This window comes from Argiope bruennichi, chromosome X2, assembly GCF_947563725.1.
Source record: "Argiope bruennichi chromosome X2, qqArgBrue1.1, whole genome shotgun sequence".
NCBI classification, from domain to species: Eukaryota; Metazoa; Arthropoda; class Arachnida; order Araneae; family Araneidae; genus Argiope; species Argiope bruennichi.
In genome coordinates, this window is record NC_079163.1 from 67,873,007 (window position 1) to 67,899,672 (window position 26,666).

The 26,666-nt window shown below is 32.6% G+C and overlaps 1 protein-coding gene across 3 annotated transcripts in view; it reads right to left on the bottom strand.

Annotated features, from left to right (window-relative positions):
* LOC129960186 (RNA-binding protein Pasilla-like) overlaps positions 1–26,666 on the bottom strand; it is a 74,289-nt gene that overhangs the window by 19,775 nt on the left and 27,848 nt on the right. For all 3 annotated transcript variants that reach the window (XM_056073401.1, XM_056073402.1, XM_056073403.1), the window contains exon 3: positions 22,331–22,474. In XM_056073401.1, coding sequence (XP_055929376.1) covers positions 22,331–22,474 — 144 coding nt within the window. The remainder of the gene's footprint in view (positions 1–22,330; positions 22,475–26,666) is intronic.

The following is a 26,666-nucleotide window of genomic DNA, read 5'->3' on the forward strand; positions in this document are numbered from 1 at the left end:
CGAATCTTCTTCCGTAGCAATATGGCCACAAGGTTTTAATCAGGTATTTCGATAGTTATACGAGAGTTCGAATTCTCAGATTCCCCCCCCCCATGTGTTTGTTAGAATCTTTTAATTGTTTAGAAAAAACTATACGATAATACCAGAGAATACATTTTTTTATTATTATTATTTTAGACGAATCCTTTTTCAAGTGACGGAAAATTCATAATTTTATCTCTGCCAACTGTACAAATAACTCCGTGAAATTTTTCATGTGTGTTTATTATGGTACAGCATACATTTTTCTAATTGGATTTTTGGACCGAATTCCTTTATTTTTGAACTACTTTTTGTAACTTCTTTATCTCACCGCTGAGGTCGCTGTAATCCGTCTCAATAAATTTAGCATAGTTACTTTACTACAGATACAAGCTACATCCTTGGCTATGCGAGACGCCGTTTCGAATTTAAAGAGCTTAAATGACCTTTAGCGATCACCCTGTGTATAACTATCCGTTTTAAGATAGGGAAACTTAGATAGTACTTTTGCGAATGATCCAATCAGTTTTAACTTCATTAAAATAGGAGAGAGATGAAAGATCGGAAAGATGATTTATTTACTTTCTACAAAGCAATATACAGAAATATTATACACATTTCGAATCAAAATAAAATAGTGCGATTAAAAAAGGAATTGAAATCTAACACCGAAAAAGAAAAGTCAAAAGAAAAGCTTGTCAAAGAAATACTTCCCCAAAAGTAAACAAGAAAATTTAAATTTGCAGCCAATTTGAACATCACCCAAATTTCTTAAGAAAAAAAAAAAAAAAAAAAAGGTGCATGATGAAGAAGCAGATGAATATGCAGCGAAACATGAAGTTCTCCAAAATTTCTTCAAAAAAAGTATATGATAAAGACTAAATGAACGTGCAGCAATACATAAAAATAAATGTTAGCTACGACAAGAAAATTTTCATTAATGTGAAGTCTAAAATTATTTGTTGTTATATTATATAACATTGTTTTCCCTTTACATAATTTTGGAAAACAATGTGAGGGCAAAATTCAGCAACTGACGAATTAAAATTATATATTTAATTTTTCGCTATTATAATGATATGGATATTTGCAAATGGAGAGATGACGTCACTTCGTAGCTTAATATATAAAATATTATAACAGCTATGAGTGTATACAAAGATACAACTGTTCGAAAACAACTGAATAAACTGTGCTGAACGAAGATCCTCGCTCTGGGCAAATGAAAGTTGTTCAAAGAACTAGACTATTGTGAAGCCTAGTTTTCAAGGAAGAAAAAAATAAAAGGTATGAAGTCATAACCGGGGTAAGAAATGGATGCTTTACCAAGCCCTATGAAATTGCAAAACAGATGGGAAACATATATATATATATATATATTAATTTTATATTGTATCCATCGGAGAACGGAAATAGAAGACTTGTGTATTCCCGCAATGCGAAGGAACACTTTACACTGGCTTACTTTAAAATTATGGAATATCCTGTAGCCAGATTGGACATGATGCATGAAGGTCCAATTGAGAGGCCATCAGGATCTCTAGTTCTGCTTCCATCGGAATTTTTCCATTAAGGGAAGATCTATACAAAAGGATATAACTTCTCGTTTGTATGCTGACACTGCTTTTACTGATACCATGAGTTGAATTAGATAGCAGTTAGTCACTGCACGTCACTTGCCGTCATGTTCACCCCACGAAATGTGGCGTGAATATATTCAGCAACTACTTAAATAAATACCGTGACCTTATATAATACCATGAAAATACTGGCATTCCTGCTTACATTAAAGCGCATTTTTCTTGAATCGGATTGAAGACATGTTCTCTTTTGTGATTTCTTTTTTTCTCTCGAAAGCTACACGTCGTAGAAATGTGGTTTTCTGGATAACTTTTAAATACTTAATACGACTTTGCATTAAGTATTTAACTTAATGTTAATTAATAATGTAACCAAGTATCTTATTTCAAATTTTTGCTATTATTTATATGATTGTTGTAAATATGCTTATTAAATATTTTGTCCAGTAGATGGCGCGCACATCTTGAGTGTGACGTCATTCAGTCTGCTATTTAAGATGTAATAAAGTGTTCGTAATTGAAGAAAAAGGACTATTCTATTAAAGAGAAATCTATACTCTCTGGAAACCAACAATTCGTGATACCGTCTAAACGGTCCGACGCACTTTCAAAATCAAGGTGAGCTCATTTTTCCAATAATTATTGTAACTTGATGTAAAGTGAATTAATTCATAATGGAGTAGCTGGAAACGAAAATGAAAATTCTAAAAGCTGTGTTAATGCAATAGAGAGATAAATTCGCATCGTTAATAAACAATGCAGATTCATCTGCTTTGCAACTAATTGACTCTAAAACCAGTGATTTATTAAATGATTTTAAGTTACTGTTTAATACAAATTTTGTAATCTGAAAACCAGAGGAGTTAGATGATTTCATTAAAGAGAAAGAAGTCAGACGATTCTACAGATGAATTGTGATTCAGCATTAACCGTAAATTGAGGAAATAAAAATTTTATTTCATCCGTGCCATACTGTCATGCAAGTGTTTTGTAGAGAGAAAAATTACCGACACTATCCGCAATTGCATTTAATGGTAAAAATGAGAACTGAATCATGTTTAACGACATGTTCTTCGCAAGTGTAATCGAAAAAAAAAAAAAAAAATTCAAATTCTATGAAATTACACTATCTTAAAGCCAGTAGTTTGAAGGAAGATTTACGAGTTAAACAGTCAATCTCTATCTCTTATACTAATTTAGATATTGTTTGGAAACTTGTTAGAAGTCAGGCATTGAAATAAACGGGAGCTGTTAAAAGTAATAATCAAAAAAACGTTTGTGTCAAACTGATGTAAGTTAATCATCTAGTGCCATTTTAAATTCAACTGACGCAACGAATGAGTGCATTCTATTTTTAGATTAGAAAGTAAAAAATTTATCAGAAACAATTATTGTGCTTATAGTTGTTGAAAATTTAGATAAATTAACATGTTATTGATGGGAGAATAAATTGAATACTTCCGAAGATTTTGGTACTTTAAAATAACTTTCGTTTTTGCAAATTCAAACGAGAATCCTACAAAATAGCAAAATCAAAGAAATAACCAACGTAAGTAGTCTCCCATAAATAATCGCCAATTTAGGGTTTTTTTTCCTCCTCTCGCATAAAATTGCCTCAAATGTCTTGCATGGCATTGGCGAACAACAAGTGGAGATGGGGTGAGACTAACGAAAACCGCAATTCTTTCGACTGCGAATATTTTTGTTCGAGAATGTTTTGGAAACTTAAAAGCAGCTAGAACGTTATTAGATATGGAGAACAATGTTTTCATTTATGAGAACTGAGTTCGCTGATTTATTGCAGACTTCACAGGAAAAATATCTCTGTTGAGGTTTTCGGCTTGAATAACGCTAAAATAAATGTGAGTTCAAGACTATACACTATAATTTCTAATAAAGGAGAGTTTGAAATCAAATTATAGTTTTTATACGTTCCTAAAATCTCAAATATAATTCCTATCAATTCCTAGGAAATTCAAAAAAAAAAAAAAAAATGAATGTTAAACTTGCTGATTTTTATTTTTATCGACATGGGGAGATGGGTCTGTTAAGCCGCGTTCCGACGGCCTGTGACCTTTACGGATATGGTCGTAAATCTGCCAACTTACCCATTGTTCGACCACCCCCGTCTGTGGACGTCGATCCGGAGCTTCCCGCAAATTGGCGGTAAAATGAACAGACCTCAAACAACTCAGGAAAACCACGAGAGAGGGGAAAGAGGGCAAAATGCGCCGGTCTCAGGGTGCGCACAGGTCGTCGGAACGCGGCTTTATAGGAAGCCGAAACGTTTTACCAATTCTTGAGATTCGAACAAGCTGAAACGTCCAATTCTGAATTAAAGTTTCAAAATTTTGCATTTGGCTTCATAGCCATTAGCAGCACTTCAATTTTACAATATCAAAAAATGTAATTTACTCGTTGCGGGCATATTTATGATTGCAGTGATATAGGAAATGACATCAAAAAGTTTTGGTAACTTGAATCAATAGACATTAAAAGACGATCCTGGTTGCAATGAGGTTGACCAATCCTTGGAGACATTTTTAAAAAAAACTGTTCGCTACACGAATGATTGTTATGAAGTTGAATTACCATTGGGCAGGGATTGGACTGAGCTTAATGATATCAGTGTTGCGAAAATGAGACTTGATTCACTTGTTCGGAGATTTCAGGAAAATCCTGATCTCAGCTTGCCATATCTCAGCTTGCCATAGCTGGACTTCATATGAAATGTTGCTGACAATGAGAAGAATGGTAAATTGAAAAGATGTTTAATCCTGAAAAACTCATAAACAAAACCAATTTTCTATATGTCTCATTAATCAGTATTCTGTAACAGGATAACAATAAAAATGCGTATCATTCCCGACGCGCTTGCAAGTCATGACTTTCAGCATTTGAGTTTGAATGATTTTTTAAAAAATTCGAATACATCTGATGCTTTTATAAATTTCAGACTGAAAAAATTCGCTTTTATATATGATGTCAAAAACGCCTTTTTGCAATTAACACTAGATGAAAAAGACAGATACGGTGCGTTTTCTATAGACAGAAAACGATATTCTTCATATTTACAGATTCAATCATGTTCTCTTTGGAGTAAAAATCAATCCATTACTCCTTTCTCCCACCATTAAAAAACACTTTTAAAAATTCCACGATGAGCACTCAACCATGAATATTTGGATGAATGTTTTTGTTCCTTTGACTTCATTTCTGGAGCTGATAGTTAGCAAGATGCACTGGAAACTTCTACACAAGCTGTATGAATAATGAGTTGAGTTAGCGCGGTGCTAAGAAAGTGGAAAAGAAACAGTCGCAAATACATACAGTTGTGGAAACGTGAAGATTTAATATTCGTGTTTCAATGTGTTATTTGTTTCCAGAACAATATAGTGTTAGGGATTAACACTGTGTTGGTGAAATTATAGGATCTTTCTCCCTTTTGTAATGTCGGAGTCGATTTTGGTGGACCTTTCATTGTAAAATTAAAAAAATAAATGGAAGGGAATACTAAACAAAGTATATATTCTATATATTTGTATGCTTAAGTAGAAAAGGATTTTGTAATTTGTATTTGGATTTTGTAACCGAACTTACTTCAGATGCCTTTATAGCATGTGTGAAAACGCATTTTTATTTATGGGGAAAATTCTTCAAAGACATTTAGTGATTATGCTAAGAATTTCATTGATGCAAGTATTGAACTATAAAAAAAACTGCATAACATGATTAAATATCCAAATGAAAATTTATGCCTACAAAATTGCCAAACTTCAGTGGTTTGGGGGAGGTTGGGATGAAATTATTCAATACCATTTGAAACGTGTTATTGGGAATGCTCATTTGACCCTGGAAGAATTTCTTACAATAATTCTAGAAATTGAGAGTTTTCTAATTTCGAGACCTTTTATCGCCCCCCCCCTTGGCAACTGAGTTCGACAATTTTGAAACTTCATCGCCCGGTCACTTTACTTTCTTATAGGCAGACCATCAACTTCAATTGTTGAACTTGGCCTTTTTAATATATAAATAGAAAAAAACAACGAAATTTATTAAACAAATTTGGAGGTTGTGTAAAAGAGTTTATTTGAAGATTTTACAACAACGTAGTAAATGGATGTTTTCCAAAAATAATTGAGTTACTTAAAGATGAAAATATGCCATGTGCAATGTTGCTAAATGACAGAAAATCTCAAATACTGTTCAGAAAGGATAAGAAAGTAAGGGTAATTGGTGTTTTGTACCTACTGGGAAAATACCTGAACTAAAAAATGTAGGGGATGCATGTATTCTTCCCATAAAAAATTAAATTTTCTGAATGTAAAATATATCATTACAGTGTTATCATGCCACTCTCGTATTTATTGGATTAATATCATTATGTGTTTAAAATAATTGTTTCTTATTATTGCTTAGTGTGGATTTATAAATATATATAAATGCGTTGAAATCTTGAAGGTTTCTAGGCCAGCAGTGTTAAGAAGTTAGAAAATATTCGGTCCAGTAGGTAGCGGATACTGCTTCTGTGTTTATTCAGTCTACTATTTGTAATGCTCGATGAAATAAAGAGAGAGGGAATTTATAAATTTCCTGAGGAATTTACTTTTTTAATTGTCCCAATGACAATTTTTTTGTCCTTTATTACGAAGAAAATTACCTTTCTTTGTTACACTTTCTATAAGCAATACTTAGGTATATATTCGTACTGCAGTTGTTTTATTGGGTAATTACATTCTATTTTTTTTTTTTTTTTATTCAGTTACTGCTTTTAAAATATGTTCAGCTTTTAACAACGTTTTTGGATGACCGATAAAATTTGTGTTTAAAATATAAACTATCGTCACCAATCTATTTTCTAAATCAGCTAAATATTTATTTTAATGAAATTTTTAACTTACTTCAAATTGTTTTGTCAGCGCATTTTTCAAAATCTATTTCGAATTCAAGTTTGGAAGATATTTGATTATATATAGAATGTTTGCTACATATTTAACTAAAAGGTATCTAAAATATAATAGAAAAAATTAATACGAAAATATGCATCTACATTAATTGGATAGACAGTAATGTCTTTCATCATTTTTTTTTTTAATTCCGAACAATCTGATAACATTTAACAATCTTTTAAAAAATACTCGTACGTTTTCCATACTGTGCAGGACTTGACAATAAGTTTATAATGAACTAAATAAGCTTAAAGTTATATTATTTAGTAAGACAATACTTCATTGGCTGTTAATAATTTTTTCAGATGTTTTCAAAATGAATTCTTAAAGTTGGTTGCAATGAACAATTTTGTATTTCATTGGTTGAAATAACAATTAGGACTTTTCTGGAAGAATCATATCCAACAACTAATACACAAAATGACTTTTCTATTGAAGACTATCGAATAATACACAACATTTTTAGCAATTTATATAGTTTCTGTAAGCATTCTTTTTACTTAGATATTTGTTTAATTGCAAGTGCCAATGCATTTGTCTTCAACCTCAGTACTGCAAACGAGCCTACTAGAAGTCTGGGAAAACTAGCTATCAGCATTTTAAGTTTAGCTACAGAAGTTTATTTTAATTAAAAAAATTTTTATCCTTTATTATGTCGGAAATTACCTTTATTCGCTGCAGTTTGTATATGCGTTAGAAGTTAGTTGTTAAAGGATTGCAGCAAAATATTTCCTCTTAGATTGACTCAAACTATAATAATTTGAGGGGAAAGAACCATTTTGCAACTGCAGATGGTACGCATGTAGTGAGACATTCTAACAAGGAGAGAGCCATATGGGTTGAAAAATTAAGTTCGGGATGAGATTCAGTATAACGGTATGATACCTTTAGGTTGTTCATTCATTACAATATTAAAATGCAATAACCAGCCAATACCGAGTAAATGTCCTTCAAACTTACAGTATAGTTATATACTAATAATTTGTCGCCACCGTTCCTGGGCGTTATTTAAATTAATACTTTTTTAATAATAAATAAAATAATTTTCATTAATAATAATGACATTAAAAATAATAAATTTAAATTCATGTATTAGGTGAATGAGCGTTTATTTTTTACACAAACATGTATCACAAATTAATTGAAAATATTTTCAAACTGGTAATTTACCATTAAACTAACATTTTTTTAAAAAAGAAATTTAAAAATAATTATTCCAGGATTAAATTCAAACTTCGTAAATGCTAAAATGATGCTTTACCGGCTTTGGATATCGGTGGTGGTGACAAATTATTAATAAAGCCCCCTGAGCGGTCAAATTTTCTCGGAACGGAGGAGTGGCCACTCAGAAAGGTTTCACTGTATACGCTATGCTGAAAATTTGAAAGCCCTTTTCTCGGCTCACTATTGTGCTTTAAAAATTATTGAATGAGCCTATTTTAAAATATGCTACCATCACGCTAAATTATGTCCGGAACTTAATTCTCCAGTCCGTGCCCTTTTCTTGTGAGTATGAAAATGGATGTAAAATGTTCAAACTTCGAGTCGATGGATGTGTGAATGGATGTTAAAAAGCCGAATTTCGAATCGATGGTATAAAGTACTATAAACAACTGTTACAGGAGATGAGCTCAAAGTTTTGCCTTAAATAGAAAATGTTAGTATAAAATAACCGTTGAGGATAATAAAGCAAAATTTTTGTCCTTGTATAGCCTTATCCTTAAAGTTTTTTTAAGTTAAAGTTAGCCACACCATTCACGTAAAAACGAAACAAACTTAATTTTTAACGAAAAAGACTTTAGAGTAAAATGCAATACTTTTTACAATTCCATAAAATGAAATCTAACATTTCTGTTCAAGGGAAGTTTAGACGTTGCTATGGATATTTGCCTCACCATTTCGTGACAACTAAGCATTGAAGGGATGATGTGTCTAGTGCAACACAAAAAATAAAGGAAAACCTATGGGGGAAATCAGAATACGCCTTGATATTTTCCAAGCTACAAATGATACACACATTAAAATTTCCTAAGCTGATCGGTTTATTTACGAATTCAATTAAAGAATTTATATCATGTACCTAAGAATAACAATTTCCTCATAATAAATTTTTATAGTCAGGATAAAAATACATCTGCAAGCTGCTCTTATTCGAGTTAAAAAAAAATTGGGCATTCTTTACAATTTATCAAATAATTTTTTTAATAATTGCTAAATTTAAAATTTTTAATGTAACAGATTATGACAAATGCCCTTCTAAGATAGCATGATAGAATCAAAAGACACTCAGAAACTGCTAACATATAATGAAAACTTCTCTAAAACAAAAAATTTTCGGAAGTGAAATTTCACTGTAATATGATGTGAAAATGTTACAAGAAACATGTATCAATTTCCACAAGGGCAAATATTTTAGAAAAAAAAATTATAATTATTTCAGTAGATTTAATGTAATATTTAGCTACAATCGCAACTAATGGCTGGGCACTGGCTTCTGACTTTACACGATGAAATACATCAAAATAATTTCAAATACAATTAATGAAACAATAGTGTAGAAGTATAAATAAACTTGAATAATAAAATATTCCAAATAATAATCAAATATATAATTTTACAAAATTATTTGGTAAAAAGGTTTATCCACAGCATGTTTAATTAAGAAAAAGACGCCATCTGGTAATATAATTATTCGATTGAGTTACCTTTATTTAGCTTAACATCGGTGGCAAATTGTATAAAAACAGATTCTTGAAGAAGATGTTTGTTCATTGAGTAGGAATTGTTAAAAAGACTGGGCAAAAGAGGAAGAGAGCGTTATGTTTCCCTTTAGGCATTTTCCAAAAAAGTGACAATGCGTATAACAAATCATAAAAGCGTAATATAATAGCATAGTAATATGTCTAATAAAAATTTTCCCCCTTTCGACAACACCAAAGAGGAAGATCAGAACCAGGCCTCAATGGAGAAATAATTTTGAAAGCGTCCACTTTTTAAAAAAGGAAAAATAAAAAGAATGGCATTTCATAAAATTTGTTATTTCACTTATTTTTAAAATGCAGACTTAATTTTAACTCATTAACAAAGTGAAACAATTGCTGATTATTTGCTGAAATCTTTAATTTCGAAACAATGGTAAATTTTTCTCTTTAGTAAGAATAGTACGATGGGATATGGCAGCATTATAGCTATGAGTATATTTGATTTTTTAATGATCAAATATTAGCTAACCCAAATCGCATATATATCCCGAGAAAATACTTTTTTTTTACAACTTAATAATGCAAGTCCAAGTGCTTGTTTACTTTTCACAAACTGGACCTCCGAAACTAATCAGAGGCTTGAAAACAGAAGGAATTGAGTATTCCTTCCCTATTCTTTCCGAAACATTAACTATACTCCAAGATAGGCTAACTTAACAGCACAGTACAACTGAATCTATCATTTTGACAGGTAAAATAGTCCCGAAATGATTCTAGTGCTGTTTGAAAGTTATTAGTGTTCTCAAGCAAAAATTGGTTTTAATACTAACACTCGAAATCCTTTGTAATAAAAACCTACTTTCAAAGAGAAAGTAGATTAATTTAATAAAGATTTTTCTTTGTCCTTCTGTTTGAGATTATGCCGAGTTGAAATTTGACCTGAGTACGTTGCAAGAAAAAAAAAGTTAGTCGTTTCGGAATATAAACTGTTTGACGATTTATCTTTCTCAGTACATATCATTACTTCAGTTTATGCAAATTTTATGTATTTGAGTTTTCTTTGTCTTTATCATTTTTATATCGTAGGACTTTCTCAATATCACTGCTTTTGAAATATTTACTAATACTACTTTTGTTTGTTTGTTTGTTTTAGTACGAATATAAAATTTTACACAAAAAAAGTATGAAAATTGGAATAGGAAGTTTTTACAAATCATATTATCCATTGCGCCTTATATTTAATAATATATTACACTCACATTCTTCAAGCTTTTGTCTTTATAAACTTGCTCGTGGTTTATTGTTGTTCAAATAAATATTTAAAAGTTTCAATGTTTTTTTTGTTTGTTTTTTGTTTCTTACTGTAGTACAAAGTGAAAAGCTGTAGTTGAAAATTAAGTGAAATTTCTGAAGAACAATTTTAAAATCATGTCTTCTTAATGCAATTCTTTTCCATTTCTATACAAGGAAAATAATTTCAAAATGAATGTAAAATTGGGGATGGGGAAGGAAAAAGTTTCATAAATTAATTTCAAAACAGTATAGGTCTTCACGACGTTTAAATGAAATATATTCAATAAAGCAACGGAAATATACATATAATAATGAAACATCGTCCGTGCAGCATTCTTTCAGCTATGTTTTTCTTGAAACTTTTGAGTCCAATCACGAGCTTTTGTTTTCAGTATATCTGATGGACCAGCATAGTTGCAGTTATGAATTTCTGTTTCGTACCCTCTAATAAACCGAAGAATGTGAAATATAATAAACACTAGATCTAATTGGTGTGAATGTTAGTAAAAATGCGAATTGTGCCATGAAAAATATTTTAAATAGGATGTGAAGTTTGCAATTGAACTATATAACATAAATGTAAAATACTTAATGCACATACCATATTAGTTTTAAAAAAATTAATGATGGTATTTAAGGTGAAAAAAAAATTTACTCTATACATAATTTAAAATTTGTGGTTCAGCTTGATATCTATTGTGATTTAATCAAAGTACGTTATATACACAGTCCAAAATTTATCATTAGTCACAGGGTGATCTTAACCAAGACCGGCTAAATAAGAGAGTAGCGTAACAAAATAATTCTTTTATTTACAGCCCTATATATTTACAACGAACAACTTGTTCTCATCTAGGTTAATATTATTTACAAAAATCAAATAACAGTTTAATCACAAAATAGTTCCTCAATCAAATCGGAGAAAAAGTCACCAAAAAAAAAAAAAACCCGCTAAAAGGCTGTTAGCTCTAAACGCTATTCCCAGATCGCTCTAGACATCAACCGATCTTTACCGGGTGGGCCCTAACACAGAAGACAACTCTTGCAGAAAGGACTTTTTCTTGGAATTAACAGAAAAAAATCCCCTTTTCCTCAAATAAACTTGTTCATACTACTGACAGAGGCATAATCACAAAATTTAAAATTTTATCTTCCTGATTACTATATATACAAGTTAAGATAATAATAACTTAAATAAAAACACAATTATACACTTCTTAGGGTATGGCAGCTTTCTGCCTCACCTGCTAAATAAGATAACATTTCTTTACACTTTTTTACAGAATACAAAAAGAATTTTAACTACCTACTTTATTTGCAACCTCAGTTTTAATTTCCTTTCAGCATTCGAATTTTTTTTACTTAAATACAGAATGGGATGTTCTTCACCTTCCGAGTCGCGTTGAGACATCACAATCCCCATTCCGATATCCGAAGCATCCGTCTGAAGGATAAATTCCTTTTTATAGTAAGGAGCGTAAAATATTGGCTTTTGGGTCAGTCTGAGCTTTAACTTTTCAACAGTCTGATTACATTCGTCTGTCCAAGTAATTAACTCTTTTAACCTTCCCCTTTAAAACATTTGTTATGGGGGGCTGCAATTAAAGAAAAATCTTTTACGTAGTGAGCGTAATATCCAGCTAAACCCAGAAAAGCTCTAATTTGCGTTTTTGTAGTGGGATAGGGAAAATCTAAGACTGCCTTGATTTTGGTTTCCGAGGGAGTTCGTACTCCCTCGCCTACGATATGTCCCAGATATTTAGTGTGGTTTTGGGTAAATTTGCACTTAGACGGCTTAATAGTTAAATTTGCGTCACTTACACGTTTTAAGACTTTCTTTATGTGTTTCAATTGATCCTTCCAATTCTGCGAACAGATCCTAATGTCTTCTAAATACGGGACGGCGAAGCTTTCCCAATTTTCTAACAGCCGCGACATGAGCTTACTAAAGAAATACGGGGCGTTGACCAACCCGAAAGGTTTTCTTAATGGAACACAGGTTTCGAAACGTGTTACAAACGCTGCATAACGTTGCGCCTGCTTACTAAGGGGAATTTGCCAGTACCCCTTTACTAAGTCAATTAACGTAATGAACTTTGCAGCGGACACTCTTTCGACATGCTCTTCGATATTCAGTAACGGGAAATATTGCGTTTGCACAATAGAATTCAAACTTCTGTAATCTATACAGGGGCGATGGTCTCTTCCCAGAGCTTAAAGTAAGATCATCGGTGAAGTGTATTGACCGATTTCAAAATTTTTTTAATCTAAGATTCTTCTAATTTCAATTTTAAGAATCTCAGTCTGGCGCTGAGAGGTGCGGTACGGTTTCGACCTAACTGATTCATTACTAAATAATTCTAGGTCGTTTTCTAGGTGGGTTTTCCTTGGTTCATTTAAAAAACCTTTTGATAACGGCCCAACAATTTTCGCAATTCGTCGACCTCTAATGAACCGAGTCTTTCCTTTAGAGCGCTATCCTTAATTATCTCCTCAAAATCATACACATTTGAACCGAAGATCAGATATGGAATTCCCGAACCCTCCATTTCATCTTTGAGGGTTTCTTTACTTCCACTAATCACAAGATTTATTTTTTCTTGTCTTTGATGATACGGTTTAACAGTTTCACGTGACATATTTTAGTTTTTTGTCCTTTTTAGTTGCCATTTTACAATATAATTTGTGTCCGAAAGTTGACTTTCGATTTCACCAGGGCCCGTCCCACCATTTATTCGGTTGAGAGATAGCGAAAACCAAAACCTGATCACCTACTAGAAATTTACAGCCTACTGCGTTTTTTGTCCTACCAATTCTTTCGATTCGCCTGGACCTAGTCATTCTTTCAACGCCTAACTCTTGGCATCTCTTCACCCTATTTATCAATTCGAACATGTATTCAACTATTGAGGAGTCTTTTTCTGGGGGTTTGACCCAATACTTATATAATAGGACTTCTGACGTCCTTACATTTTTTCAGTGCACTAGTTCTGCAGGCTAAACCCCGTATTCTCATGCGTAACAGTACGTAGTGTTAACAAGGTTGCCGGGAGATTTTTTTCCCCCAATCATCCCCTAAATGAAGACATAAAACTTTCAAGAGGCTTTTGAGGGTCCTAGGAAATCTATCGGCAGGATTCGATGGCGGATGGTGTACAGAACTAAGAGTTATTTTAATGCCAAAACAATCAAAATATTCCGTCGGTAACTGATTGCTAAACACGATACCTAGGTCACACTGAACTTCGCGGTGAAACCCCCATACGGCTAAATATCTCTAACAAAGCATCCGTCACCGATATGGAACTTATATCCTCGACAGATATTGCGTCCGGATATTAAAGGACATGCATATCGCCGTTAATAGATATCGGTTATTTTTATTACTAAGAGGAAGGGGTCCTACTACATCGATATTAATTTTCGAAAATAACTAAGTGATGATCGGTACCAATTTAAACGGAGCTTTCTTCTTATCGCGAGTTTTCCCTATTCGTTGACCCGGGTCACAGCATCTTACGTATTCTTCCACTTCTTTTATGCAGTTTGGCCAAAAATAATGCTTTAGCAGCCTATCCTTACTGTTAGAGATGCCCAGAAGATTCCGAACATAACGCCAGAATTTTCTCTCGGAAAGCCATCGATACGACTAACTGAAAACTCTCTTTCCCGAAATGATCCACTGTTTTCGAAATAACCTATTATCTCTCTGAAACAAAAATCCCTTCCTCCTTTTTTACACTTTCGAAATAGGGCTTCAAGGTTTCGCATTCCCTCCGCGACACTACAAATAGGTCTGCACTAACTTTCAAAAAGTTCGCAGTGTCTTTTTCTTCGGGACGGTAAAATGATATCAATCAAAACGCCCTTGGCAATAAACGCCGGGTCTTCGTCCGTGGAATGGCGTTCGTGGGGGCTGTCTCTAGCTTGGCGATTTGGCTACGCGTTAACTACCGCATTCAAATTCGTAGTTTATTTTTGTTCCGATTTCAGATTCGCGGTTCCGTTGTCTAACAAATAAATTCCACTGTCTAGACTTGAGTTCTTCCCAATGGACTCCGTTCCATCTAACCAACTTTCTAAATAGTTTTGGAAAACTAATTCTTTCCATAATGTGCCAGGGTTTTTCTAATACGGGATAAATTTTAATCTAACGGTTTCCGTTTCATTTTAAACCTATCTAGCAAAACTTCCTTTATGTTGCAATAATCCTGCATTTTTTTCTTTCGGCTCTTTAATGATAATTTGTGTTGGATCTAATGGCAAAAGTGAAATAAGTTGCGACACCCACTCTGTCTTCTCAAGTTCGGTTTTTACTATTTTTACTTCGGTTCGAAGCTAAACTAACCATTTCAGCGGCAATAGTTATTTTAAATTTCTCTAATTCGTACGCCGTTCTTCTCTAACTCTAGTTCTAGCATTTTCTTCAGCTTCAGCTTCTCTAGCCCTAGCCCTTTATTCAGCGATTTTAGCTTCCACGGTTTCGCGTTCCTGAACGATAATTTGTAACTGATTTTTAACAATTTCCTCTTCAAAATCTGAGGAACCCTTAATCTTCCCGCATATGTTTATTACTCTATCAGGAGGGGTATTTTCGATCCCTAATGCCTCAGCTGACGTAGTCAAATCTAGCTTCCTAAATTTCGCTAGAAAGCCATTTTTTCTCTCTCTTTCTCTTAATGAAATTGGAAATTTAACAATTGTCTCTGAAACTAAATCTACACTCACAATTTCAAAGCAAAAACATGCAAGTAAATTATTATTAAATCGGAATTTCTTACGCTAATTTTCCACATATATTGCATACTTAAATTTATTTTTCATTCAACTAGAGAAAAATACACAGCACAATTAAAAAAAAATCATCATCAATTTTTCTACTAACTTGCATGAAAATATTCTAATGTTAATTTCAATTCAGTTAAACGCATTAAATAATTTCTCAATAAAGTTTTGTTTAAACTCGATACTACTATTACCGAAACAAAAATACTCTTAGCCTCGGAGCTTTTGAACTTAGTACTTAAAGCCACAGTGCAATCAAACAATTTTGCAATGCTCAACAATAATCAATAAATATACAATTAATTTACAAATCAAAATTTAGATCTTAAATTTAATTACAATTGAGAGCATATGAATTTCCTAAATTTTTAAAAATAATTTTTCATTATATTTTTTTTAAAACCTGATAATGCCTCTGAAAGTAGAAAATAAACAAGCTTACCGTTTTGTGGATTCCTGAGAGTTCTACTGGCTTCTTCAGGGCTGTTTTTTTAAAAAAAGAGCTGGATGATCTGGACTGATCGCTTCCGCAGGTTCCTTCCAACGTAGGAATTTTCGAGGTTTCTTGGACTAGAAATCTCCCAGGTCCTGAACGCAAGTCCAATTACCTATTGGCAAATACTGCGCAAATTCCTATATCAAATTTCTTCCAACCTAGATGTTGTAGCAGTTTTCTCGGACTAGAAACCCAAACGCAAGTCCAGTTATCTAATGATAGATACTGCGCAAAGTTCTATCCTTTACTGCTGCCACCAATTAATATAAGGCTGTAATACTTGGCCAAGACCGACCAAATAAGAGAGTAGAGTAACAAAATAATTCTTTTATTTACAGTTCTAGATATTTACAATTTGTTCTCATCTAGGTTAATATTATTTACAAGAATCAAATAACATTTCAATCACGAAATAGTTCCTCGATCAAATTGAAGAATAAGTCACCAAAAAACCGCTAACATGCTGTTCGCTCTAAACGGCTACTCCAGGGCCGCTCCAGAAATCCACCGATCATTATTGGGTGGACCCTAACATAGAAGCCCGAATCACACCGAGCTTCTCAAAAAATCAGGAACAACTTTTCCGCACTCCGAAGTCTCTCCGAATTCTAATTCGAAGACTTTCTCTCCTTCTTCTCTGGAAAAGAAAAAACGCATTTTATTTTCATCAGATACCCGCCTTCGGTTTCCCATGGATGAACTTGAGTTCTCTATCACCCAATAGCAGCTCAGCAAAGCTTCCTCAATGGTTAAAACCCGACCGAGGGAATGTCTGTTCTGGAACTATCTTTGTGGCCGCCGGTTTCTTGAGCATATTATTCAATTCATATTCAATTACAATCAATTCGCAGCTAACGCCGGCTGAAGTGTACCTGGTTGCCACTTAATGACAATTTTTGCTGGTGATTGATTGGTTCTTGATGACTTGAGGAGACTGAAAAAAGTTTAGCATCAGGATGTTTTGACGTTCCTCACCCTTGAAGACATGATGGATCTATTTGAAACGACGGCATATAAATTTGTTTTCCCACACCTGGATATAGTAACAATTGACCAGACAATGACTCCCCTAATGAAAAGGATCTACATCTAGAGGTTTGTATGCATATAACTATGTGTGGAAAAGAGGAAGACGTTACATCTGATCTGAATGCCATTAACCATGTGAGGGAAAAGGGGAAACGTTACAATGAGTCTCATCAATTCTGACATATAAAAGAGGATGATAGAAAAGCCCATGGGGATCATAAAATATATAGCAACCCTGTCCCATCTCCAACCGTTTGCCAATTATGGCAAATCCAATGATTTTGCTCATAGATCATGAAACAAATCCCAATTTTAAAAAATCTTCACGCAAAGTAAGCACATATTCTGAATGAACAGTTCAAATCCTTTAAGACGACATCAGTTTTATGAAAATACATGGATTTAAAGCTGAGTAATAAACACCGATACGTTGGCGAAATTCAAAATAGAAATATCGCCAAACTGTTTAATTTTGAAATCCAGAAACACCGTACATGCTACAATCTGTCAAATTTACCAAAACCTTATTCATACCATCGGCTTTCGAATGAGGAACCATAAACCATTTATGTTTTTTATTTCATGGGAAATTAAGTCTTTCATTGGCAATACATCACGGAAATCAGTGTTCATTGAAAGAAACATTCGACAAACACCGTTTCCAGGGTTGTGTTGCCAACAAAGGAATTTTTCCTCAAATAAAACACTTATATGGTTTATGGTGGGCTCTTTCGAAAGGCGATAGTATGGTCAAGTTTTTGGTAAATTTGACAAATTGTAGCTTGTACGGTTTTTTCAGAATTCTGAATTAAAAATTTTGGCGATATTTCAATTTTGAATTTCGCCAACTTTTCGGCGCTAATTACTCATCTTTAAATCCATGTATTTTCATGAAACTAATACCATCTTAAATTATTTGAACTGTTCATTCAGAATGTGCTTACTTTGCGTGAAGATGTGCACAATTATTTTTTTAATTTGGATTTTCTCACGATTTTGAATAAAATCATTGAATTTGCCGTAGCTGTATTTGCAAACGGTTGGGGATGGGACAGAGTCGCTATAGTGTTTTATGATCCCCATGGGCTCTTCTATCACCCTTTTTTGTTTGTCGGAATTGATCAAACTTACCGTGTATTTTAATTATTATTTTACTTATTGAAACATCCTATATATCCCTTACATTAAGATAACAATGTGAAAGGATGGCGATTCAATTTTTTTCTCACTCTTCAAAATACTTCCTGTCGTACTGTGTCACATTTCTGTTTAAATTAGTATTTTTTCCATTTTTTAAATAGACAATGAGCAAAATATATAATAAATGCAATGTAAAGAAAAGAGAAAATCCCTTTCCCTTTTCGTTTTGAAAACGAAACGCTGGTGATAATTGATTTGGTTCATCCGCAGTAAAAAAAGAAAGCGAATTTGCTGCTGATAGTTGACCTAAGGAATAAATCCAAGACACGAAGAAACGTGAACTGCGTCATTTGTCAATAAGACAATCTGGTCCATTTCAGCATTGCCAAGTTAACCTTAAGACTTCGGAAACAATTTGCCATGCTCTAACACAAGAACTTAAAACCTTGTATCATATTAACTTTTAAACCAAATAATATTTATGGAATATTTCAAAACTAATTTTTTACAACATATCAATTTGAATTTGATTTGTCAATTCTTTTTATAAACACCATTTCTTATTAATACCAAAATTTAAAATGTTTTTAGATTTGCATGCTAATCTCAATTTCAAAACGTCAAAATACATAATAACAAAATTTAAACTTTCCAAAATGTTAAAAATAAATATCATTAAAATTTCAAACATTTATAGAATACAATGAAATTACCAAAAATTTCTTTCTAAACAAAATAAAATTACATCAGTTTTTCAATTTAAAGGTTTTAATCAATGTATTTCATAAAAGGTAATTCATCATTCAGCTAATCATAAATTTCAAAAATTAATATTTCGAATGATAATCAATAAAAATATTTTTTTAAAACAATATCATTCTTCATAACATTTAGCAGATGCAGTTTCGAAGTTATTATTGAGAACAAATCAATTCTTGAATTAGATGTTTATTACATGATTACATTTTTTTTTTTATGTTAGCTACGCAAATTCTTCCGTAAATATACAAATCGATCACTAATTTCCTCCTCCTCCCCTCTATGTGGCATAACTTTTTCGTATAAAAGGAAAACTGATTTTAGAGGAAACATAGCCTTGGAAAACAAAGCAGAGATTTCATTAACAAAGCAGGATTATAACATTGGACAACAGTAAGTTGCAGAAGTATCTATGGCTAGAGTTTAAATGGGAATGGGTTCAAATAATATTTATTTCGCACAACAAAGCGTAATTCATAATAAGGGTAGTAAATAATCAGGAGAATTGTACGTTAAATCAAATCTTTAAGTTTCTTTTTAACAGTTAAAAAAAAAAAAAAAAAAAAAAGACGACAATTTTAAAATTATACGCTAGTCCAAGGTCAAATAATTAAAACTACAATTATTAGGTCTTAAGAAGCGCGAGAAAAACCACGGAAGTAAAAACTCTTATATATTTGCATTCAACACGCGCACACACACACGTGCGCGCCCGCACTTATATATACATAAAAGCTTTGCCTACGTTATCTTGTGAACTCGAGTATTTTTGGTAGGATATGATTCAGCGATGAGATGTCTTAGAAAGAGTGAAAATCAAGGTCACATTCGCAGATGAGCCATCCGCTCAAAGCGGGTGGAAATGGTGTGCAAGTGAAGGGCGGGCAGAAATATTTATTTCTCCATAACTCCCTTACTATTAAAGACAGAAAGAAAAATTACATGTCATCAAAATAAACAACTTTTGAATGGAAAGACTTTTGATGGTTACAGTAACTTGGAAGTTACGAGCTAAAAAGTTATTATCAATTATCAACTTTGATTGCTTTTTAACCTAGACACATTTTGTAAGAAAGCTCTTATTTTTTGCATTTCCTTCACAGTCTTATCCTCATAGCTTCAGCTCTTATGAAATTACAGGAGAAATTAGTGGACTGGGATGTGTGTGTGACCTTAAATTTAAGACAAAAGGAATCCATTTCCGCCAACAGGTTTTTTAGAAGTTATAATATATTTTTAAAAAATTATTGCACTAACATTACTAAAATATCGAATTTGGAAATATGCCACTCCTATATATGACATGTGATTTATACTACAAAAATCCTGTGGTGAAATCTCTATTATAAGTGAATTGCACATTATTTCATCAAAAAATGGCTCTATTGAAAAGTTTCATGTGATGGCAACTAATGATTAAAACTAATTTCTGACTTCAAATGATGAAATAGCAGGACGCTATGAGGATTTTAAGCTATTGAATCTTTCCAAAAGCGAGTTATCAGTACTATTTAATATGGTTCTCGGTTATATATCCGAGATAAGAGGTCCGGTAATGCATTTACTTCGGTTTAAATGTAAATTTTAAAAAAAAAAGCTTTAATTATAATTGCAACCTAATAATTAGAAACGGATTTCAAAGGGAAGCTGCGACTACACAAATGACAATTAGTAGATGACAATTAGACAAATGACAATTAGTAGATGACAATTAGACAAATGACAATTAGAACTTTATTTTAATCACATTTGAATCTACTAAAATGCCATTGATTGTACATTTGCCACCATGCCATTGTGGCATCAATGGTATTTTGAGCAAATTGATTAAATAATTTTTTCTGTTTCGTAAATTTACACATCTGGTGACACCTTGTGCATGTGTTAATACGTTTTGTTAATATATACAGGATTTTTTAGTTTAGTTTAGTTTAGTTTAGTTATATTAACGTCCCATTTTAAAGCAACACTGCGGCTATTTTAGGACGGACCTTATAATTTTGATGATGAGGACTACACTTGAGGTGTCACCCACCTCTCCAAACTTCCCCACCACACCAGCGGGCGGGAGGACGTTTGGCCCAGACGGATTTAACGTGCACCAGACTCGCTGACATGATGGTTCTTCGGTGGAATCCCTTCTCGAACCTGAAACCTTCTGGTTTCGAAGCCGAGACCTTACTACCAGCCAACCGCGGCCCTGATATATACAGGAGGTGTATATGTTTCAAATTATTATTATTGAGATTCCGATTGATGGTTATATTGTTCTCTATTTTAGTGAAATCGAGTTGAATTTAATAAACTTTTAAATTGATTTTAAATGCATCAACTTCTAATCATATCATCATAAACTGGGATCTGCTAACAAATTTTTATGCGTCGGATGGAAATGCCCATATGGCGATGTTAAGAAGTATTTTGTAGAAGGGCTTATAATATGACCAGTGGAAGTATGTAATGGTAACATGCCTGTCTGAAAAGGTGCAAGTATTTCAGAATGACTTTTCAACAAATTTTATGAAAGATATTTGCTTGTAGATAAGCCAGTTGAAAAAAAAATTATGTGGAATTAATGATTACATATGAACTTCTGACTTCATGTGTGGAAAAGAGAAATGCATTGTCTAGTAGCAAATACATAAATTGATATTAATTATTAATTTACAACACATTTCCAAAATCGTATTTCGTTGACATTTATTGAATGTCTATTATGAGAAGTGAAAAATCTATTTCAATGGTACTTATATTTGGGTTAAAAAATTATAATTTCAACAAGTTTTATCAAATGTTTGCTTCAGTTGGAAAATCTACTAGCAACTGAAGAACAGAAAGAAGCCTCTGACAATAAATTTTTAAAATATAAGCTATTCTGATGATGCAAATGCATAATTGCCACTTTTTTTAAAGTCATTTCATAATAAATCAAGGAAACTGTTTTAAATAGGGCATTATTGTATATCAGCAACAAAAGCAGACTAGTATTAATGTTAAAATATTATTTTTTGTAGTAATGACTTTTTTTCTTTAAAAGGACTTCATTCTGAAATGCTTTTGTAAGTAAGAACGTATATGTTCTTATCAAAAATATCTTCTACAATTTCAAAAGCATTCAGGAATTCGAATAGCATGATTTTTTTAAAGTCTAGCTTTAGCTTAGTTTAGTTATATTAACGTCCCGTTTTTAAACCAACACTAGGGCTATTTTGGAACGGACCTTGTAATTTTGAGCAGCGGTCAAATGACGAGGACGACACCTGAGCTGCCACCCCCTCTCCAAACTTCTATACCAAACCAACGGGAGGACGTTTGGCACCGACGGATTTAACGTGCATCAGTCCCGCTTACACGACGATTCTTCGGTGGGATAGGGTCTCGAGTTCGAAACCCTCCGGTTCCGAAGCCGAGACCTTACCACCAAGCCACTGCGGCCCTTTTAAAGTCTGTCAGTTCATGCATTGTCCTAATACAAACATAGTACTTTATTAGCAACAACATGTATTAAATACCAATTATCTCTATTGAGGCAATTTTTTCAATCACATTTTATTTGATGGATGAGCAAAATTGTACCTGGATAAAAGTCTGTGGCTTTTGACATCTTCACTCTAGCTCCTGCATCTTTTTGTAACTGAGCAATTGTCTCTCCACCTTTACCAATGATAGCTCCAGCAGCAACAGAAGGGACCAATATTTTGAAGTGATAAGTTCCATTTGCTAAATAACAATGAACTTAATGTTAACAAAAAAATAAACTCAAAATAACTGCAATTTAGACAAGACAAAATAGCTTATTTGAACCAAAACCTTAATAGAATATTAACTGAATTGCATTTTTCAGGATAAGAAGTAATGTAAAAACAAATGCGGCTCTCGAAAAAAAAAAAAAGTTGACAAATACAAAGTTTAGAAACGTTTTTTAAATGATAACTACCAGTCATCGACATGTTTCTTAACTTAAGTTTGTCACTCTCGTGAACACTTCGATGTTTTAGTTCACAATTTTCCATTCGTTTGACTTTTTTTTCTGTTTCCAAATTTTCAACCACGTGGCAATACTTGGTTTTCCATTTTCGTTCCATCACTGGTATGAAAATAACAGAAATTCAATTCTATCATGTTTTAATTACAATAACCATTCTCTTTTCTGCGTCTAATCAGAATACTATTGCAGCAGAAACAGTAGGAATGGCTCGATAAACTTAATTGACATCATTATCATTTTAAAATCCAAATTTTTCCTCAGCTCTTAAATCAATGTTTTTCCCCTTCCACGCTCCCAATCTGGCTTCATGGGTAGTTAGTTGCCCGGGTAGCTCCTTCTTGAAGCAATCATGATGAATCAGCATAAACCAGGTCAAAAGCTGAATTTCTTTAACGAAATATTAGGCCATTAGTTTGATGCAATTGAAAGCTATTGTTTTGTGGCTTGGGAGTAATTCAAAATACACAATAGTTCAAATATATATTCTAAAACATTAATGAAAACAGATTAAGGAGTCAAAGAGGATAATCATTTAGGAATCAATTTTCTCCATGGCAAAAGAAAATTATGGCCGCCTGGAATGGCTCGTAAAAGTGTACTGGATTGTAGTTAAGAAATGATGTTACATCTGGAAGGCCGAACCTGGAGCCATGATACTGTCATTTATTTTTGTTTTTATAAAACTCTTTGAATGGTAAAAATCAGAATGACAATAATGCAGTAAGATTACACTTAGTTCAATTTTTTTGTTGTTGTTGTTTAATCTCTTCGTCGTCTGTAACGCGTCTAGTGCGTTCAAGTGAAACTTCTGCAGGGCGGCCGTAACGCGCTTCAAGCGTTCTTCTACATTTTAAATGTTTAAAACGCTTTGTAAATGTTTACTTGTTTGAGTTTTTGTTTTTGTTTCTTCTAATGCGGCGATAACACCATTTGCAACGTCCGCAATTATATACACTAGTTGATAAGCAAAATACAAAAACCCTGCGAGGAAACAAATGAGCCTTTTCGTAAAATTTTATGAAAGCCTGCAAAATTAATAAATATTTATTACTTTATTACGGGCAAAAAGTGGCCAGGTTGAAGAATTACACATTATAGCATGTAAAATTGGCATATTATCGTCCACCTTTTCACCACAAAGGCATTAATCGAGGAAAAGAAATATCTTCATTTGTAGAACCAAGAATATAACTTTACATTGTAATTAAGTGTCGTTATTTGACATTCAGTTTGACCAATATTAGTTCTGCATTAATTAAAAACTGTAAATAAAATATGTGCGTCTTAGCTAATGTTTTGTGTCTTAATCAATAAAAATGTCACTCATTTTTTGTAGTGATTTAAAGAGCTTCATGAAGAATACTGACGAGCATGAACACCAGAATGAGGTCTATAATATCGAAAATGATGCATGAAATGAAAATTACTGAATAGGAATTTAATAAAACGCTAAAATGACATCGATATACATCGAAGCATTTACAAAAGTAACTTCTGTATTCATATTCTTTTTTCTTTATAAATATAGGATTAGAAGTTTTGTTAAATAACATATTATTTGGAAATACAGTCTATTACGACAGATCTAAAAACATAGTCTATATATAGTACAAAGAATTTTACAGCGTCAATTCTCCTCCCTCCCCCCTTATCATACGACAGTTGCAATTAGGTCATGCGCAGAATTTTGTAACTTCATTTGGAAAGAAATGGAGATTTTTTAAGAATTAACACGGAAACAATATTATGTGTTATAGAATTGTGCAATCTTGATAAGAAATTTTATAATCTCAAGGAGAAATGCTCTGAACTTGTGATAAAATATCACAGACTTTATAAGGACCAAACTTTTTTTCTTCACGCTATTTGTGGATATTGCATTCAAGAGAAAAAAAATTATGAAGATGTTTAAAAAAAATTAGTTGATATATAAAGAACAAATTCTGGAAATTATCATTGATAGGAATAAAAATCAAAACAACTTTTGTGCTACACAGATATCGAATTCAAACATATTTTAAATAAATGCCATCATGTCATAAAATTAAAAAGTAGAATTTTTTTTTTTTTTTTTTTAGTCTATAATTTATAATTCATAATAAATTTTTAAAGGCTTCTGAAATCAATTTTTCTCAAATTTCCTACCAGGTGGCGCTCTTTATATGGAATCAAAACTTAATAAAATTAACCGGGTAAAAAAACAATTAATATCTGAAAATATTATAATTGTATATAGTCACCGAGAATACGTTAGTGCGTAAAGTTTCAACACTCTAGCTCAAAAAAAAAAAAGGGGGGGGGGGACAATCGATTCAAAACCCTATCTTTAGAAACATGAAAGAAATTAAATTACTAAAAGTGAAATTCAGTTCCTGCAAGGGAAAATATCCAATTGGATGGACTCATTATTATTTTGTATCTGAATGAAAATGAATCATTTCATATTCAGAATTTTTGTTATTTGCATAGGATGAGATTGATTGTTATCAAATCACAATGCAGTAATCCACAATCATCTGAAAGAATTTTCGGTTATTTATATACAATTATTATCAAGTGCACGATTTAGGGTGAGTTAAAGTGTGTTATCCTCGCATTTTTATAGTGCTTTTGGTCATTAATTAAAGTGAATGCGATCCGTGTCGCGCATTATGTGGCATTAGTGCTAATTCCGAAGCTATCTGCTATTTCATGAAGTTCTGCATAAAAGAAATTTTTTTCATCTGTAAGAAACGGTAAAAGTGCGCGATTAGTGGTTAATTACAATATCTTTATCTATCACAAGACTGCTTTTTATTGATATTAAATGCATTTTTATTTTTAATGAAAATGATTCCGGTTTACTTTTCAGAAATTCTAAATAAGCGATTCGCTTCTTGGGAAGATTTTTTTTTTTTAATGTTTAATAGAAATTTCCGATTTATGAAATTGTATACAATACACTCCCGAGTATCCGGCCTAATGTGGCGGAACGGCAGGCCGGATGGCAAAAAAGCTAGATAGGCCAGAGTTCTATGAACTCATTTCTTTGCCCACTAATACCAGAAGATAAAGTTTTTATACCAAAACTGGCTGCTATAATGCGTATTTCCTCATTTCTCATTGGGTACTAAGCCTTCCATTTATCTCAAACCACGTATAATGTGAATTTACGAATACTGTAGGTACTGTATGCAGTTATAATCAAGAACAGTGGAAACAATTGTGGCTCGTTACACACTGATGAAACAATGAACAACGAGCAGAACTCTGTTCTTTTTCTGTTACAACTTGTATTTTGCAGACGACACGTATGAGGATCGTAGCAGACGCCCGCTTCCAATGCTTTGGCAATGTTGCCAATGCTTGTCTTCCTTATTTAATTAAGATAAAAGAAAATTAGGCCGGATAGCACAGAAGCCGAATAATCAAGAACCGGGTGCTCGGGAGAGTACTGTATCTTTTAGACATTATTTATATCTAATCAGAAACCATGATTTTTTTTTCTCGAATTCCAAATTAATTTAGTTTTAATTAACTTAAAGTCATTTTTAATTTTGTTCTATTATGAATATTTATGTTAAATTTAGTGCTGAGAAGGTTGCCTGATTGCTAAGAATGATTTTTGAGTTTTTCCTCTGGTTCGCAAAGCAAAGATTCAAAAACAATTCATTTCACAGCTAAATGTTACAGTTTTAAGGAAAAATTTTAAACTAACACAATATCTGGTTTTGTTATTATCAGAAGTTCGATGCATTTAAAAATTTCGAAATTCAAAAATGATTTCTTTCATTTCATTTTCGAAAGATCTTGATGCCAGGAAAACTTGGATTTTCAAACGCAGAAGGAAATATACGTTTAATATAGCAAATACCTGAATTTGTTCACGACATTTCAAAGAAGCGATTATTCGTGTAATTTAAAAGCTGGATTTCTTTGTATACC